At 45.9% G+C, this 20,443-nt stretch overlaps 1 protein-coding gene across 1 annotated transcript in view; it reads left to right on the top strand.

Annotated features, from left to right (window-relative positions):
* Positions 1–20,443, top strand: part of RAPGEF5 (Rap guanine nucleotide exchange factor 5) — a 430,024-nt gene that overhangs the window by 103,574 nt on the left and 306,007 nt on the right. The window contains exon 2 of the mRNA XM_068235962.1: positions 19,188–19,238. Within this exon, the coding sequence (XP_068092063.1) occupies positions 19,188–19,238 (51 nt within the window). The remainder of the gene's footprint in view (positions 1–19,187; positions 19,239–20,443) is intronic.

Raw genomic sequence — 20,443 nt, forward strand, 5'->3', positions numbered from 1 at the left:
GCCGCTGGGAGCGTACTAAACCTGCGCAGCACTAATGCGCAGGTGCAGAATGCTCCTGGCTGTGGGAGCGGCACGTGGCCGGACTGTGCTGACTGGCTGAATTATCGGAACTCATAGCAGAAGATCCAGGTGGCGGGGGAGTGCAGCAAGGGACTGATTGGCCTGAAGGGGGCTGGAGGAAGCCCCAGGTATGTATAACACTTTTCTTTTCATCCATCTCAGGTACCCTTTAATTCGTATTCACCAAACCAAATTTTAACAACATATCAAATTATTTGATTTCATCAGCAAAGGGAGTGCATACATTTGCATAAACCAGCATCCGCACAGAATTATTTCCATCTCATTGACCATCTCTATTAGTGATACGGCTACACATCAGGCTTTATTCTTACAGCATAGATGTTATTTAGTATATATGTTACGGCCAGAACCCGAAGTCAGGCCACTTCGGGTTCTGGCCGGTCAGAATGCGAAGTGGCCGGACTTTGGCCGACCAGAACGCGTTGTAACTTAACGTGGCCGGCCAAGTCCCGAAGTTTTGCTCACCACTCCCCGCCGCCAGCTGTTCTCATCTCCCCAGGAAGCCCCGCTCATCGCTCCTCCCCCCGCTGCTGCTACTCAAACCTCTGATCAGGGCGACCATAGAGGCGGAGAGCGGCAGCTCACGCGACCCGCAGGACGCAAACACTTCAATGATGTCACTTCTGCATTGAACACTTCCGCATATGAAGTGTATGAGTCCGGGCGAGTAGCGTGCGCGCTGCCTCCTTCCGCCTCTCTCCGCCTCTCTGATTGCCCTGATCGGAGGTCAGAGTAACGCAGGCAGACTCCAGAAAAGCCCCAGCTCAGCAAGGCACCCCAGCCCACTGCCCAGCAAAGCACCCCAGCTTAAAAAGGTACCCAGCAAAGCCCACCCCCAGCCATGCAAATCCGCCCCCCCCTCCAGCCATGCAAAGCACCCATCAAAGACCCCCCTCCAGCCATGCAGAGCCCCCCCAGCAAAGACCCCCCAGCCATGCACAGCAAAGCATTTACAGTCATGCAAAGCACCCAGCAAAGACCCCCCTCCAGCCATGCAGAGCCCCCCCAGCAAAGACCCCCCCCCCCAGCCATGCACAGCAAAGCATTTCCAGCCATGCAGAGCCCCCCAGTAAAGACCCCCCTCCAGCCATGCAGAGCCCCCCCAGCAAAGACCCCCCCCCCCCCAGCCATGCACAGCAAAGCATTTACAGTCATGCAAAGCACCCCCTCCAGCCATGTAGAGCCCCCCCAGCAAAGCCCCCCCCCCCCCCAGCCATGCACAGCAAAGCATTTCCAGCCATGCAGAGCCCCCCAGTAAAGACCCCCCCAGCCATGCACAGTGCCCAGCAAAGCACCCCCAGCTATGCTAAGCGGCCAGCAAAGACCCCCCCCAGTCATGCAAAGCACCCAGCAAAGATGCCCCCTCCAGCCATGCAGAGCCCCCCCCATCAAAGACCTCCCCCCCATCCATGCACAGCAAAGCATTTCCAGCCATGCAGAGCCCCCCAGCCATGCATAGTGCCCAGCAAAGCACCCCCAGCTATGCAAAGCATCCAGCAAAGACCCCCCCCCCGCCAACCATGCAAAGCGCCCCCCCCCCATCCGCCAGACCATGCAAAGCTCCCAGCCATGCAAAGCGCCCCCCCGCCAGACCATGCAAAGCTCCCAGCCATGCAAAGTGCCCCCAGCCATGCATCCCCCCTCATCTGTGACTAATCACCACTGTAGTTTGATCTCTATCCTGTGTGACTGCCACAGCAGAGCAGTTAATTTAAAAGCACACGATGTTAAAAATTTGCTCCCAAGAAAGCAGGATGCATTAATTTACCTTTTAACACAATATTTTTAGTTTTATTGTTTAAAAATGATGCTGTGTTAGGCATCGGGGTGAAGGAAGTAGGATTAGGTGGAGGGAGGATGAGTGCAGAGGCATACATTACCTTGTTCAGTTAGTATGCTGTAGTCATGCATCCTGCCAATCACCATGCAGCTTCAGTCCCTGCATGGTGATTGGCTGGATGCAGGACTCCTGCAAACTAACTAGGAAGTGAAGAAAGGATTGCTGGCTGGGACAATGTGATGTAGGGCTCTGCACACTACCTCCCTTCACCTAATCCTACACCCTTCACCCCTGCTGCCTAACACACTCTTCTCACCAAACCCCCGCTGCCTAACTGTAGTCCTCCTGCATTATTTAATGCCGCACCGCTCTGCCGATAAATGTATCATAAAACGCTATTTACCGGTTTAATGTATTTACGGTGAGCCATTTTTAACTGTACCCACCCAGCAGGAGTCACCATCCATGCCACCAATCAGGTAGGTTTAGTAAAGTTGTGCAACTCATTAAACTAGCCAGAATTTTAAGCTGGAATTTCACTTTAAAACCTGACTAATATAATTAGATTGGTAAGGTGAATGCTTAAAGGAAGGCACAGGCTGATTCTAATGAACCACTTAATCAGCTACAGAACCTGTAATTATGAATCATGCTGCAAGATGAATATTCAGCGACACTGCTGAGAGGAGCCATGGCAGAGAGCAGAGCTCAGATTAGGGCGACGTGTTACATGCAAGCTACTCTCATAATAAGATTCATTTTCTGTTGAGGAAGGACAATGGGCTGCAGTGAGAGAGCTTACTCAAACACAGGGAGAACATACAAACTCCATGCGGATAGGTATGCCCAGTAATGAATAAACACAGCTTTTCTTTTTCTTCATCCTGATTTCTGTTTGTGTGAGGTTAGTGCTGTATTTTTCAAAGTGAGCAGAAGGAAATATCTGTGTCATATGCAGAGCTTCCTTTTGTCTGTGTAGTAGGTGCTAAATATTAGCTTATGTCAAATAGATCACTTGGAAAATACACTGGCCACTTCCTGCACAACAGACTGGTATTGCTATAGGCTGCAGTCTTCTCAGAGAGATCCAGAATGTGCCTCCCCACTTGATGCACAATTTCAAACCTGGATTTTTAGCTGCAAAATCCTTGTTTTGTAAAAAAACAAAAACAAACAAACAAAAAAAAAACAATATATGAGTATGGATTGCTCAGCATTTACATGATATTTTTAGATTTGTGGCTTGAAATGGGTTTTAAACGTTTTCCGACCGCCAAACGCAGGATGGCAGCGAAACCAGCGGCTCTCGCATTCCTTTGCAACACATATATGCGTCATCTCGCGAGGAAAGGGATTTGACGGGAGCTAACACGAGCGCTCGCTCCCCGTCAGTCTATGCATCGGGCCCCAGCGATCAGCCTGCCAGCCAGCGATTGGTGCTGGCGGGCTGTTTATCTTATTTATATATAGTCGTGTCACTTAACTATCCCTCGGAGGGGCTCACAATCTAATATCTACCATAATCCTCTGTCTATGTATAGTGTAGTGTATGTATCTTAGTCTAGAGATAAATAGGAGACACCGAGAGCCCAATATGTAAGTGTGAGATGAATATACTCACAAACATGGGTTACCTCTTAGGCAACCACTGTAGATGCAGGTGAGGAGATTAGACCTGTCCTCACTCAGGATTAAGATGTCGCTCTCTGTAGATCAGGAAAGTAGGGGTAGGTCACCCCTCCACCAGGGGTGGACACAGTATTATCGTAAGAGAACAGAGGCGCCAGCAGGATAAAAGGTAATAAAAATTTTAAAATTTGCTGGGAGGCAGTGGTGGACTTACCTCCGGAAAGCAGACTCAAAATACTGTCTGAATTACACAAATAAATTTATTATTGGTACCCCAAAAGATGCAACGCGTTTCGCAGGCACAGCCCGCTTCATCAGGCAATAAGATAGGGGACAAACAGTAGCTCGTCAGTAGCACGAATGGCACCTCTACTGACGAGCTACAGAGGTGCCATTCGTGCTACTGACGAGCTACTGTTTGTCCCCTATCTTATTGCCTGATGAAGCGGGCTGTGCCTGCGAAACGCGTTGCATCTTTTGGGGTACCAATAATAAATTTATTTGTGTAATTCAGACAGTATTTTGAGTCTGCTTTCCGGAGGTAAGTCCACCACTGCCTCCCAGCAAATTTTAAAATTTTTATTACCTTTTATCCTGCTGGCGCCTCTGTTCTCTTACGATAATATCTTAGTCTAGGGCCACTTTGGGGGGGTCAGGGGGGGGGGGGGGGGGTTAAAAAAAAGATATTTTTTTTTTTTTTGCAAAAATTGTGATAATTTTTAATTCATAAAAAAAACAAAAAATAGCAGCAACAATCAAATACCACCAAAAGAAAGCTCTATTTGTGAGAAGAAAAAGAGGTAAAATTGATTTGGGTGCTAAGTTGTATGACCAAGCAACAGAGTAACCGAGCATCTTAGGGTGACCCAAACCACCAGGAATGTATAGGGTGATAAAAGAGACCGAAAAGCCCTCCTACTAATAAGCAATGCTTGGTGAAATTCGCCTTCTTAAAACAGAAAGAAATTTGCAATAATTCAGCTATAAGTGAACATTTGTGGCAAGTCCTATCCCATACAGCCATAGCAATCCCTGCCATGTACTGATGAGGTCCAAAAGCCCGAAACAGGCTATCTACATGTGGGGCTGGTGTGGCTGTGTAATATTTTAAAGCTATAGGCTTGCTATACACCAGCGGTTCTGGATGCTTGTCTTGCTTACAGGGACAAAAAGGGATAATTTGCATATTCAGAAGTGGTGCATTGTGGGTAACCACAAATGTTCACTTATATCTGAATTATTGAAAATTTCCTTCTGTTTTAAGAAGGCAAATTTCACCAAGCATGACCAAACAATAAACCGTAAAAGTTGTGAAGTGCCGAATTGTAAAAAATGGCCTGGTCACTAGGGGAGTATACACCTCTGGGGCTCAAGAGGTTAAAGGGATACTGTAGGGGGGTCGGGGGAAAATGAGCTGAACTTACCCGGGGCTTCTAATGGTCCCCCGCAGACATCCTGTGCCCGCGCAGCCGCTCACCGATGCTCCGGCCCCGCCTGCGGTTCACTTCTGGAATTTCTGACTTTAAAGTCAGAAAACCACTGCGCCTGCATTGCCGTGTCCTCGATCCCGCTGATGTCATCAAGAGCGCACAGCGCAGGCCCAGTATGGTCTGTGTCTGCGCAGTACACTCCTGGTGACATCAGCGGGAGCGAGGGCACGGCAACGCAGGCGCAGTGGTTTTCTGACTTTAAAGTCAGAAATTCCAGAAGTGAACCGGAGGCGGGGCCGGCGCATTGGGGAGTGGCTGCGCTAACACAGGATGTCTGCGGGGGACCATTAGAAGCCCCGGGTAAGTTCAGCTCATTTTCCCCTGACCCCCCTACAGTATCCCTTTAAGGGCTAATTCAGATAACGAGTTGACAGCAGTGTGCTCACTACCCATCATCTACTTCCATGGAAACACTGGGCATTGTACTGTACCTATGCGTGTAAATCTGGACATGTTGCAGTCACCCCGAATGTGCTAGTTGTGGACATGAACACTGCCATTGGTTGCTTTACACGCAACTGAATGATGGTTGAAAACCGATTGAAATCGATATCGTTTTCGCGCAAAAATTCGCGTTTGCGCGCGAAAACGTTATCATTTAGTGCGAAAATCTGCGATCGCGTGCAATGCGAAAATTCGCGCAGAAACGGCCGTGCTAACAGTTAGCACTCTTTTGTGAATCATGCCCATAGTGTTTAAGTGAGTAGGGAGGCTGGCATCTTACTATTTTGGACATTAAACTGTTGTTCAGAAAACCCTGGGAATCCCTGAAGTGGAAATGAACTAGTCCAAAGCCTGTCAGTTCTGTCAGATTTTAACTGCTAATTTTTTTTTTCACTGGAGTGGTCCTTTAACATAGCATCAGTTTGCATCCATTGGGATCCATTACCTTACGCTAAACGGAATGTTTTTTTTATGACAGTGTGAACCATGCCTTAGTGACTGCTAGTTCAATTAGCCCTAACATGGTCGGATCCTTCCTGTGAGGATGTTAGATTGCTGAGATGTGCAGCACTGTGAGAATATTGGTATTCTGTAATGCTGCCTAGCAACATATGCTGCAGTAAAGGAGTGCGATGTTGCTTAGCAACTGAAGAAGCTTGTTTACACTACTAGGCTGCATTGTCGTTTTTCTCATGCGCCACTCTTCCATCCTCTATGCTGGCTGAAAGCAAATGGACAGGCTTCAGCACTTTAAAGATGCTGAGGCTATAGCTGCCGTGTGGTTGATGGTGCATCACACGGCGCTACACAGCATCTGCTATATTCTGTGAGACTCTGAAACACGAATTCTGTGCAGCTGCATAGAAGTGAGGAGTCATCTGAAAATGATGCTGCTGTGTAACTTCAGAGCCTTATAAATGTCCTGATGCTACTTTTCTTGATGAAAGGGTCAGCAATGCAGCACTGTAAGTACAGGCGAGCTCTGATGTAGAATAGCTTGTCCCCCTCATTCCCTGCATCATAGCTACAGTATCTATCAGGCCTGGTGATGCTCAGTGTTTTCTTTCCTTCTCTCTTCCCCCTTATATCTTTTTTTTTTTTTTTTTTTTTTTTTTTTTTAAGCGCAATGCAGCTCCAACCTCCCAAATCCATTTCTTTTATGTTGAAAGTGGAAATCATCTCTCAAGCATTCTTGCCACAGAGCAGAGCTTTTCATCAGTCTCTACAATTAAATATAGATCATAAATAGCAGCACTTCAGCTCCGCTTCCAGTTAGAAGCAGGCATGCCTGTAACTCTTATCTTTGATTTTCTGTTTGTATGTAAGGGCTCAATCATTTGTAATTGATCGTCTTTGCATGTTAATCCGTATAAAGAAATGTACTTTAACTGCCCTTATGGAAATGGAGCCATTTACCCCCAGCAGTGTGTGGATAAGGCGTTGAATTCAGTAGGGCGCAGACATGCACTGCATTCAGCAGTGTGCGGAGAAGGTGCTGTATTCAGCAGTGTGTGGAGAAGGTGCTGCATTCAGCAGTGTGCGGAGAAGGTGCTGCATTCAGCAGTGTGTGGAGAAGGTGCTGCATTCAGCAGTGTGTGGAGAAGGTGCTGCATTCAGCAGTGTGCGGAGAAGGTGCTGCATTCAGCAGTGTGTGGAGAAGGTGCTGCATTCAGCAGTGTGTGGAGAAGGTGCTGCATTCAGCAGTGTGTGGAGAAGGTGCTGCATTCAGCAGTGTGTGGAGAAGGTGCTGCATTCAGCAGTGTGCGGAGAAGGTGCTGCATTCAGCAGTGTGCGGAGAAGGTGCTGCATTCAGCAGTGTGCGGAGAAGGTGCTGCATTCAGCAGTGTGCGGATACAGGGCTGCATTCAGCAGTGTGCGGATACAGGGCTGCATTCAGCAGTGTGCGGATACAGGGCTGCATTCAGCAGTGTGCGGATACAGGGCTGCATTCAGCAGTGTGTGGAGAAGGTGCTGCATTCAGCAGTGTGCAGAGAAGGTGCTGCATTCAGCAGTGTGCGGAGAAGGTGCTGCATTCAGCAGTGTGCGGAGAAGGTGCTGCATTCAGCAGTGTGCGGAGAAGGTGCTGCATTCAGCAGTGTGCGGAGAAGGTGCTGCATTCAGCAGTGTGTGGAGAAGGTGCTGCATTCAGCAGTGTGTGGAGAAGGTGCTGCATTCAGCAGTGTGTGGAGAAGGTGCTGCATTTAGCAGTGTGTGGAGAAGGTGCTGCTTTCAGCAGTATGTGGAGAAGGTGCTGCATTCAGCAGTGTGTGGAGAAGGTGCTGCATTCAGCAGTGTGTGGAGAAGGTGCTGCATTCAGCAGTGTGTGGAGAAGGTGCTGCATTCAGCAGTGTGTGGAGAAGGTGCTGCATTCAGCAGTGTGCGGAGAAGGTGCTGCATTCAGCAGTGTGCAGAGAAGGTGCTGCATTCAGCAGTGTGCGGAGAAGGTGCAGCATTAAGCAGTGTGCGGAGAAGGTGCTGCATTCAGCAGTGTGCGGAGAAGGTGCTGCATTCAGCAGTGTGCGGAGAAGGTGCTGCATTCAGCAGTGTGCGGAGAAGGTGCTGCATTCAGCAGTGTGTGGAGAAGGTGCTGCATTCAGCAGTGTGTGGAGAAGGTGCTGCATTCAGCAGTGTGTGGAGAAGGTGCTGCATTCAGCAGTGTGTGGAGAAGGTGCTGCATTCAGCAGTGTGTGGAGAAGGTGCTGCATTCAGCAGTGTGTGGAGAAGGTGCTGCATTCAGCAGTGTGTGGATACAGGGCTGCATTCAGCAGTGTGCGGAGAAGGTGCTGCATTCAGCAGTGTGCGGAGATGGTGCTGCATTCAGCAGTGTGTGGAGAAGGTGCTGCATTCAGCAGTGTGTGGAGAAGGTGCTGCATTCAGCAGTGTGTGGAGAAGGTGCTGCATTCAGCAGTGTGCGGATACAGGGCTGCATTCAGCAGTGTGTGGAGAAGGTGCTGCATTCAGCAGTGTGTGGAGAAGGTGCTGCATTCAGCAGTGTGTGGAGAAGGTGCTGCATTCAGCAGTGTGTGGAGAAGGTGCTGCATTCAGCAGTGTGTGGAGAAGGTGCTGCATTCAGCAGTGTGTGGAGAAGGTGCTGCATTCAGCAGTGTGTGGAGAAGGTGCTGCATTCAGCAGTGTGTGGAGAAGGTGCTGCATTCAGCAGTGTGTGGAGAAGGTGCTGCATTCAGCAGTGTGAAGTGTGACTCTGTAGATAGCTTGCCCCAGTTTCCATCCATAGACTTGCCTGTAGAGCAGCAGTCATTACAGAATGTCGACACAAGCTTAGGAAAGTGATTCCAAGGGTTGTCTAACATATTCCGCTCAACTACTCAACTATTAATGCAGATGTTGCGTTTTTACACCCCTAGCGCCATGATACGTCTCAGAAACAAAAAACATTCAGTTCTTGACCAAATACTGTTCCAGTATTCCTAGATGGCTGATGGCTTTCCACTATGTGGTTTGCTTTATACTTCTCATCGCTGTAACATACAAGCCGGTCAATGATCGGATGCAGCATCTAGTGGCAAGTCGCAGTGAGTAGTTGCTGTGACAACGCTGCCTTTGTGGTACTTCAGAATAGGTACTTGTGTGTTCCCTCCTAGTTGTCACACTTTTCATCTTTGGTGTCTCTCTTCCACTCATGGCTGTCTCACACTCTCTGCTGCTGCTCTTTATACATCTGTAGCTTATTCTTGCCATCTTGCCATATTCCATTATCATATGGAATTGGCAGAATCGCATGACACACTCACATATTTTCACATCTGTCTTGCTTTACACAGCATCATTAACCGCTTCACGTCCTGCGCCTTAATTCATCATCATTCATACCTTGGATCTAGAGCAGATGATGCTCATTAATTAATTAAACGGTCCGCTATCATCCGTAATGGCTGTGCCATAGGATATACATTGTACAGTGATTAAGCACGAAGCGCTGAAAGGCGTAAATGATTGTGTTGCGTGTCAGAAGCACAGATGTACATGACTGACATTCTGAACGTGTCTGTTCTTAACAAGGAAGGAAAGCTAGCAGAACAGCATTTGCCTGGACAACATGTTGGGGCAGGGGCATGGATTTCTGCTGCGCTTCCCAGTGTTTGCACAGCGCAGCAGAAGACGCTGGGAGGCAGAGAGCACAGAAGCGTGAATCTTGTAATATGGCTCCGCATGACTGGCTGCTAATAAGACAGCCATAACCGGAGTCAGATGAACACGCCTGCATATGTGGATATGAATGTCAGAGGAATATTGAGGCTGGCGGTATCTGTCAATCTGTCCTTCTTCCTCTGTTTTGCTTTCTGGGGGCTGATTCACAAAGCTTTTCTGGTGAATTATCTCACCTTATTAACTAATTATTTATCTCTCCTTAAAGAGGAGCTTCAGCCTAAACAAACATACCGTCATTAAGTTACATTAGCTATGTTCATTAAAATAGATAGGTAATATAATCTCTTACCCACCCTGTTTTAACAGAATAGGCAAATGTTTGTGATTTCATGAGGGCAGCCATCTTTTTGGTTGAAAGGAGGTTACCAGGCACATGAGACAAAGTTCCAACTGTCCTGTGTCCTGATCACCCCCTCCTAGTTGCTAGGCAACGAGAACATCATCAGTAATCCCATCATGCTTTGCACAGGATTCGGGATAAAATGCACGGGCAGTTTTCTTTGATGGAGTGGAACTTAGCTTCTGTGCAGCCAAAAATGAGGCTTGGGTAAGAAAAACAAACTTCTGATGCCGTGAAACTGTTAAAGAAACACCAAGCCTTTTCAGTGCTGCTGAGAAGATTTTTATTTTGGAGATTCACTTTAAATGTATTTAAGTATTTATATAGAGCTGACATATTACGCAGCACTGTACAGTGTGTAGTGTCTTGTCACTAACTGTCCCTCAGAGGGGCTCACAATCTAGTCCCTACCATAGTCATGTGTCTATGTATGTATCATGTAGTGTATGTATAATAGCCTAGGGCCAATTTTTAGGGGGAAGCCAATTAACTTATCTGTCTGTTTTTGGGGTGTGGGAGGGAACCTGAGTGCAAGGGGGAAACCCACACAGACAGCGCTAACCACTACGCCACCGTGCTGCCCTGAAATTATTTAAAGGGAATCTAAAGTGGGAAAAAATGCCCATTTAACTTACCTGAGTCTTCTTCCAGCCCCCTGCAATCGTTCTGTGCCCACGCCGTCATTCTGCAATCCTCTCTTCAGCTTTCTGACCGATTCACGAGTAGCCCCCTGCCACAGGCCTCCTCATTGTGCTCTTATGGATGGGAGCATTCTGTTCTTGAGCAGTATGTAAAAATTGCTACTGCGCAAACACAGAACACTGCAGACCCAGGGAGCCTGCAGCGCACGGCCAGCGCCACACATGCGCAGTAGCCCTTGACTGGCCGAGTCAGCCAGTTTTTTTAGAAGGGCACTGCTGCTGAACCGAGAGGCACAGAATGATGGCAAAGGACCAGGAGGACTTCAGGGGGCTGGAAGAAACCCCAAAGTGGCGTTTTTAATTCCCTTTTGGTAGCCTTTAACCCATGATTTATCTCTCCTTATCAAACTTAACCCATGATTTATCTCTCCTTATCAAACTTAACCCATGATTTATCTCTCCTTATTTCACTTAACTCATGATGTATCTCTCGTTGGGCCTGATGCACTACACCGCTGTAAGGCCTCGTTCATATCTGGTGCGTTCAGAAATGTGTAAAAGCGCGTGATAAAAAACTCATGCATTGGTGAGCATTTTAGTGCACGTTTCAGTGCATTGCAGTGTGCTTTTTTTTTTAACCTCTTGACGACCAGCTAACGCCGATTGGCGTAAACTGGTCGTCTGCGGGTTACCATGGAAACAGCCGCTCGATCGAGCGGCCTTTCCATGTCCGTTCACGGAGGGTGTCTCCGTGAACAGCCGGAGAGCTGCCGATAGCGGCTCGCCGGCAAAATGTAAACAGGCGGGGAAGCAGCGCCGTAAGTCAGATCGGCGATCCCCGGCCTCTGATTGGCTGGGGCTCGCCGGCATATGATAGGCTGAAGCCTATCCCACAATGCGCAGGACGGATATCCGTCCTGCGCACCCCCGCTACCCACTAATGGCCGGCGGCGATCAGACCCCCCCAGCAGGACATCCCCCTAGTGGGGAAAAAAGGGGGGGGGAGTCTGATCGCCCTGCTGCACTGCTGATCAGTGCTGCGGGCTGTAGAGCCCACGCAGCACCGATCAGTGAAAATTCCCCTGGTCGGCAAGTGGTTAAGTAGACCCATGCATTTACATGCGCTTAAATGCGTTTTTTTTCCAGCATGTTTTGATTATCATAACAATAGCAGTTGTCAATAAAGATTTGTTTTCATTTGAAAAAAAAAAAATTCAATTAGGGGTAAAAAACTGATGCATTTCCAAGTGCACCTATTCACTTGCATTGATGTGCGCTTTACAGCTCAACGCTGTAAAGCGTGAAAGTGTCCTAAACACTCTTCAGAACTGAGGAAAAAATAGCCAGTGTCTGGATTTCGTGAGGTGTAAATTCACAGCCTGGATTTCGTGCGGTGTAAATTCGCAGCGTTGTTTTTAAAAAAAAAAAAAAATAATAATAATTTTCAATTAGGGGTAAAAAAACAGATGCACTTCTATGCACACCTATTCACATGCATTGATGTGCGCTTTACAGCTCAACGCACAGAAATGCATGCAACACTACGTTTTTGTAATGCAGCTCAGCGCAGAGCATAGATGTGAACTTGGCACTTTCGGTTACATGGGAAAATCAAACTCTTGCAGAATGCACAGGGCAATGCGCTGTAAAAAGCGGCCCTAATGTGAATGAGACCTCAAATTCCACAGAAAGGGTACTTCAAACTTTACTGCTGCTAACGCTGGGGGAGCACTGCACTTTAAGCCTTTAGAGCTGCAGGTGTTACCGCGGTAACTACTGCTTTGCTATGGTAATGTCCATTTCACCCGAACGACCACGACGGCCCGACATCTTGCACCATGTCTGATTGATACATGCGACCAATGTCGGCCTGAAATTGGTTGCATCGTCGATCGGGCATGCTCTTGGCGGCACCAATTTTTATCTGATTCAATAATAATTATCGAATCAAATGGTTGATCGGCCGCCAAATCGAGAAATGTATGGCCACCTTTAAAGGCTCATACACACATCAGACCATAGTCTTTTGAAAATGAAAGATCACAGACCAATTTTACCCCCTTCCATGTAGTATGAGAGCCATACTCTACACAGTCTATTCTATGGAGCTGAACTCCCCATCAGATAGAAATCTTTGCAAGATGCTGCACACAAAGATGCTGTACACATGCAACAGATCAGTATCTGCAAAAGATCCGTTCCTGCAAAATGCCTTCATAGTCTATGATATCTGTAGATCATCATACACACCTTGTTTAACAGACATTCATCTGCAGATCAGATCCACTAGGATGGATTTTCAGATCTGCAGATGATTGTCTGATCTGCAGATGAATGTCAGTTAAACAAGGTGTGTATGATGATCTGCAGATCTCATAGACTATGAATGCAATTTGCAGGAACGGATCTTTGGCAGGAACAGATCTTTTGCAGATACTAATCTTTTGTGTCTGTACAGCATCTGTGTGTGCAGCATCTTGCAAAGATTTTTTTCTGATGGGAAGTTCAGCTCCATAGAATAGACTGTGTAGGTATGGCTCTCATACTACATGGAAGGGGGTAAAATTGGTCTGTGATCTTTCATTTTCAAAAGACTATGGTCTGATGTGTGTATGTGGCCTTATGATGTGTACACACATGTGACTATAGTCGTTTGAAAAGATCGTTCCCCGATCCTTTCAAACGACGATCGTTTGAAGAAAAGCAGCCAACGACCATGAAGTCTAACGTCGGACGAGCTAGATCGTTCAAAACGAATGATCTAGCTTGACGGATTTTTCCCAACGACGATCGTTTGCAAAAGTAGTACATCGTTGGAAACGATCGTTCGTACCAGGCTGGACATGCGCATTTCACTTTCTCCATGGAACTTTTCATTTTTATGGGCAGGCGCAATAGTTACTTTTACGTGATATAACGTTCGTTCTAACGATCTGATCGTTACACACCTTTTAAAACTAACTTTACTTAGGTCGTTCTTTCATCAATTAAAAGTTTGTTCGTCGTTGACAACGAACGATCGTTGTCACATGTGTGTACGTAGCATTAGAGTTAAGGTAAAAGATAAGTAAGCTTTGTGAACCAACCTCCTAGAATCTTATCCCAGCACCACAGAGAGCACTAATGAGGAATAATAAGTGTATGAGCAATCCAGTTCTTACTCACTTTGTACCACAAGAATGACTATTTTGAGACAAATGTGCCCTGCAGGCTCACGCATTGTCTTGTTTCTGTATGACAGAGACATTTATTTCAATTAATATGTGAGTCGGCTCAAATCATTATTATAGTCACTGTTATTTCTATTTTCTGTAATAATACAATGTAATGTTAAAGAGAAACTCCAGTGAAAATAACATAATGAGCAAAAGTGCTTAAGATTGGTTCCTTTTTTCCAATTTCACTTGGAACCCGAGTTGTGCATTGCAGCCAGTCAGATCACACTTTCAGATTCTTTGATAATAGATTGTTTAGAGGTGGTCAGTGAGATGATAATCATGCAAATTGCAAGGAAGGAGGAAGTGAATCTGATTAGCCCAAAGGCAAGCTACACAATCTGCATGAAATTTGCAGGTATGATTATCATCTGATTGAACATCAAATATAGGAGAAGCGTCTATAGGAGCCAAGTATAAAGAAATACCAGGAATTGAGGAACACATTTTGAAGTCTTGGGCTTTTAGTCATGTGGTAAAGGCGTGTTTGGCCTGTAATTTCAGAATGCTAACCACACCTGTGTTAGGCCAATTACTACCTGTTTTAATTAGTGACAATTGCTAAGCCGAGCTGGGCATCCCTTTCTACAGAACTCAGCCATTGTATGCAGAACATCTGTAACAACGGGCTGTGAATTTACACTTCACGAAATGCATACACTGGCTATTTTTTCCTCAGTTCTGTAGAGTGTTCAGGACACTTTCCCGCTAGTCTGTGATGCAGATGGCCCTGCGTTTTATAAACGTCCTTTGCTTTTGGTTGCATAGCTGACCCCAAGATATGAATGAACAGTGCTGTCTGCGCACTGCCTGATACGTGCGGATAAAAGAGGAACAATTACATTTGGCTGCGATTATAGCCGCAAAGCGCTGGGCTCCAGAATATTTGGTAGTAGCATATCAGTAAATTTACCAATATTCTACTCTTAAAGGGGAACTGAAGTAAGAGGTATACGGAGGCTGCCATATTTATTTCCTTTTAATCAATACCATTTGCCTGGCAGCCCTTCTGGTCTGTTTCTCTGCAGTAGTATCTGAATGACACCAGAAATAAGCATGCAGCTAGTCTTGTCAGATCTGACTTTAAAGTCTGAAACATCTGATCTGCTGCATGCTTGTTCAGGGGCTACATTAGTAGTAAAGAAGAGTCTCATATTGTTTTCCAGTACAGGAAGAGTTCAAAAACTTCAGTTTTCTGAAGCACTTAAACAGCCAAGAAACAGTGAGAGACCGCTTGAGATAAGGTTTACTGCAGGTAAATTCAAAGGGTCTGTAACGATCGGTGGGTGCAGAGAGTATCTGATTACCGGTGATCTGCAGTATCACCGGAAATACAGATATATACCAGATTATAAGTGATCTGCAGTCTCACCGATAATCTGATATACAAACTAACCTCTGTTCACCTGAGTAGAGTGTAGTGTTTAGTGTAACAGTAACACTTAGAGGACAAGGCCTCAATGCAGCAAGGAGTACTGCACAGATTCCTTCCGCAGACCTGAGCTCTCCAAGACGGGAGGAGTCAGACTGACAGTAGGAAGGTATATCTGAAAGTGACCCTCAGTGACCCTCAGGAGGGAGGATCGCTAACAGAGCGAGGAACCGCCTCTAACGGTAAGGTCGGTTCTCGAGGTCGGACAAGCCAGGTCGTACACACACAGACAGATAAAGTACAAGATCAGGAGGCAAAGGCGGAGTCAAAGTACAGGCAGGGTTCAGCAACGGGGTATCAGATATATCGGGGTACAAAATCAGGAGGCAGAAGCAGAGTCAAGGAACGAGCCGGGGTTCGGCAACAGAGTATCAGAAATAACGAGGTACAAGATCAGAGTTCAGAAGGGTGGTCAAGGCAGGCAAAAGTCATAACAGATAATCACAATCAAACTAGTACTTTAGCTATCAACAGAATCTAGCTAAGTGTAGGATTACAGCTCCAGCTGGTCCCGGCACACTTACGGATCTGACTACGGATCTGGGTGCTCCCACATGTGTGATCGCACGCCAGACAAAGAGCAAGTGAACAACCAGCAGTATATATACTCTAGGACCTTTCCAGGACCTCCCTAATTGCTGGTCCAATGGGAGCAGTGGAATTTGTCAGCTGACCCAGCTGGTCAGCCGACACCCTTCTAACTGCTATTTAAACTCTGCCTCTGCGCTCGCGCGCGTGTAAGTCTGAATCTTGGTGGACTATCAGTCCCAGCCACACCAGTACTGTCATGCAATGAATCTAATGCGGGGGCCGCCTCTGATGCGGATTCTGCCGTTACCAATGCGGATTCCGCCGCACTGCCCATGCGGCATGCAGCGTTTTTTCCGCGTTGTGACGCCATGCTGGACGCGGAAACAGCCGCCTCACCTCGAGAGACGGCGGCTTTTCCGCGTTTCCTCACAGGGTCATTATTTCTGCATTGTTTAAAGACAGTGTTTGCTTTTTAAAACTGTGACAGAATGATGCAATGTTATAAAAAAAAAGCTATATAACTCTTTGCTAGTAATGTTCATTACCTTATCCCTACTACACAAATTACATTGTAAGGTTTTTTTCGCTTCAGCGCCTAACCTTAAAAACACCCCCTTTCATTCCTAATCTTAAAAACGCCTCCCTTCCACACTTCACTTTAAAACCACCCACCCCCACATCTAACCATAGCTGGAATGCTCCCCTGCCACAAAAATGTGTGCCCCCTACAAACACGTTGCGGCTGTATCTGCAGCCCATCAAAAATATCGATAGCTGCGATGAAGTGCGATGGTGCCCAAGAAATAACTATAGCTGCAGATGTCATTGGGCGCCTGATTTAATCACGACGTTATTAGCATGATGGCTGCCTTATTTCTTTGTGCATCAGACACTTACAGTATATGCGCTGCTGAAATCCAGTCAGCAACGCAAAAACGTGCACAGACCCTTGCAACTCTTTCACACGGGAGGCTGAACTGTATGCTTGTCGGTCAGCCTGTTAGCAACGAGGGATTATTGGCTGCAATTTTATGTATCTGAATAGTCGCATTGTGTCAGTATTAGACACTTGGGTTACCCGGTAGTGGGAAAAAAAAAGTGGCATCTGAGCATAACCCCGCCCACATTTGGCTCCATAAGGGCCACCTTACCAGTGCCTGTGCGGATTGCTAGTGATTGACCTGCCGGTGCATGGAGGCTATTGGCAGGCGGTATATTCACCCTCTTCAGCCTCCCATGTTAAAGAGACCTTATGCTGGGAATACACAGGTCGATTCTGGCGCTCGATTCTGTGCCCGATCGTTTTGCCCGCTCGATTCTTCCGCTCGTTTTTCTTATCTGTTTTCAATTCACTTTAATGAGAAATCGAGCGGCAAAACAATCGAACGGTGATTGGACATGTTGGAAATTATCGAGCCATCAGAATCGAGCGGTGTATTCCCAGCATTACTCCTGTGATCCCCCTGCCCATATTGGCTAATCTGTGTCCATGTAGCTTTACAGTGCAGTGTCTTTGTTTTGTCAGTATATAGGACAGTCAGTCATCTATGGAGCGAAGTACAGGTGATTTTTGTCTCCTGAGATAATCATTTGTAATTCGCTACTCCCACATAGGCTGTGTTTTCTACTTTCTAGGTTGCATAGTTGACATTATTGTGCTTCAGCATTCTTTTCTTTTTGCTAGAGGTGATTTATGAAGGGGAATGTGTGCTGCAGAGCAGTGAAGTAAAGACTTTCTTGTCAACCATCCAATCATGATTAAGTAATTTAACAAAAAAGGAAACATCTCAACTGATGATTGGATGTTTGAGGTGAGCTCAGCTTCACTTGTCTGTTCCTTTACAGTCCACCTCCTTTAGCAAGGCCCTGTGGGACAGTCTCTAGGTACCAGCATGGAGCTCACATTACATTCTGTATGGAATACTGCAGTTTTAGTTTCTTTTTCTTTTCCTATATGTTATTGAGACTCCAGCAAGTCTCCAAGGGATGAAAAATTTGAAATTCTATCCACTGCTAAAAAATAAAACAAAATGGGAAAACAACGCAGGCAGTCGGACATTTAAAAATTTAATCTGTGAAGCTGTATTGGCAATTTCCCACTTTTTCCACACGTTTACTTCCTTCCATATGATACAAATGTAGCATACTAGATGCAGATTTAAATATTGTTCTGTGTGGCTCAGAATTGCCTTTGATTTTAGAAAATATCAGGTAAATATGTGTGTAAAGGTGGCCATGACTTGGTGGGCGATCGACCATCCGATTTGATTATTAGTGCCACCAAAAGCACGCCCGATCGACAATGTATCAATCGGACATGATGCAAGATTTCGGGCCATTGAGGTCAATCAGGTGCACGGGGTAACAGCGATTGACATCAGGACAAGTGAGGGATGCAATGAAACCCCCGGATCGCCACCCTGTGATCTGGGCATACTACACTGCGCATGCACAGTATGCCCGCTTGGGGCGGAGTGCACAACAGGTGCGTGCTGTGTTGGGAGTACATTCGAAGAGCCACCGGGGAAGGCGGTCACAAGGCGCCCAAGCGAACATACTGCGCATGCGCAGTGTAGTATGCCGTGTCAGAGGGCACAGACCGGAAATACCGGGGTAATTTACTGGAGAACGGGGAGTGATGCCAGTGCACGGGAGGTGCCGTAAGCATCAGCACAGCTCCCCCAACACACATTTTTTACATATTTTATGCACTCAGGTGTCCTCTAAGTCTTCTGAAAAGTGAAAGCTGATCTGGAGAGGCTGAAAGATTTGAAGATCACAGCTTTCCCTTTAAAGAACAATAGACTCTGCCAATCGGAAGTTGTAAATTACCTTATGGTAGGTAATTTACACTAAAGGGTTAAACAACGATAGCTTTTTACAATCAGGAAAAAAAAAACATATTTAAGGGATCTTTCAAAGCATTTATATCAAACAAAAAGAGTGTTTGAAATACATTTAACCTTTAGGAATTCTATTATTTAGTGTTCTAGGTTTTCTTTCTTTAGTGCACATGCTTGGCAGTTAGAAAGTGAAGGGGGTTCATAAAAAGACCAAGTTACGGACAAACAGGGCCAAAAGCTGCTCATGGCCCCATAGCATCGGTATGTGCAGTTGGTACGCCCCTAGCTGTGCAATCTCGCTGTATGTGCAGCAGGGTCCATTCAGTTTATTTTATCATATTTTCCTGTTTTCATTTTTCAATACAGCAAGTACTACAGCAGCTAATCCATATATCATGACTAATTATGCATGTAAGATACACTAATAGGCTGGTTAGGCAATGATTTTGCTAATTAAGATGTTTTTCCCCACATTTAATGGGTGTTAATATACGCTGCAAGAAGGAAATGTAATATAACTGTCTTAATATGCTAATAAAATATATTTATATGCATTGGTATAATATAATTTTTGTTTTGTATTTGCAGGTTCTGACTGAAAGAATTTCAAACATTTGTGTGGATAACTCAACCAGCAAGGTAGGTTTGTTATTTTCCTTTCATTGCAGTTTTCTGTTTGTTTGCAAAGAAAAATGTTTCTAAATAAATAGTGTCAAAATACAAAAATATAATAATAGGTTAACATTGGTCCCCCCCTCCTTCTGTCTTGAAATAGTAAACTACATTTGAAGACATCTTTTGGCTGGTGGGACTTTACAGCTCTACTACCGTATATACTTAAATGCAAGTCAACCCCTATATTCAACCCTCTTAAATTGGAGTTTTTTATTGACTCACGTATAAGTCTACCCAGCAAAGTTAATGGCTGCACTTGGGGACTAAGAGGGGTTAATGACTGCACTGCATACAATATTGCAGCCATTAACCCATACTGTCCCTTAAGTGCAGCCAATACCTCCTTCAGGCCCCCAAGTGCTGCAATTATTTACTCCCTTTTATGCAGCCCAGTATTCCCCCCCCCCCCCCTGCCCCTTTTCTTGTTAATTGTTGTGGCCAGGAAATGTTAAGACTTGTGTAAGTCGAACCCTATACTTTTGTGAAGTGAACCTAAATTTCTAGACTTATACTTCAGTATATACAGTAAATCCAAATGTAAAGAATACACATGAGGGGCTAGTGCTGACTTACTCAGCACTCACCAGCAGTACTCTGTTCCATAGTTAGTGGAGTGGGTGTGGAGCTGGTATTGCTGCTTCACTATCCGGTTCCAGTGGTCCTAGCTTCCCTTGGTGTAACAATAGGTAGCATACGTTTGCACAATGTTTTGCATAGTTCTAATCAATAGGATTAGAATACCAATATTTTGCTATCAAAATGAATATAGTAGAATATAAACACTTTTACTATTATCCTACTTGCGGCAATATCTGGTTCCTTTTTTCCCAGATACCTTTGTTACATGTACCCTGGAAAGTGTAGTGGTTAAGGGCTCTGCCTCTGATGTAGGAGTCCTGGGTTGAAATCCTGGCTCTTCCTACTCAGTAAGCCAGCACCTATTCAGTAAGGAGTTCATTGGGCAAGTCTCCCTAACACTGCTACTGCCTACTGAGTGCGCTCTAGTGGCTGCCTCGCAAGTGCTTTGAGTCCGACAGGAGAAAGGCGCTATACAAAAAAAGGAATTATTATTATTACCCTGAGGAGGAGGCCAGGTATTTTTGCCCAATTAGACTTTTGATTTGACAACATTTTCTGATTAACCACTTTAGCCGCATGGACGTGAGGCC

This window comes from Hyperolius riggenbachi, chromosome 5 (assembly GCF_040937935.1).
Source record: "Hyperolius riggenbachi isolate aHypRig1 chromosome 5, aHypRig1.pri, whole genome shotgun sequence".
In the NCBI taxonomy this organism is placed as follows: Eukaryota; Metazoa; Chordata; class Amphibia; order Anura; family Hyperoliidae; genus Hyperolius; species Hyperolius riggenbachi.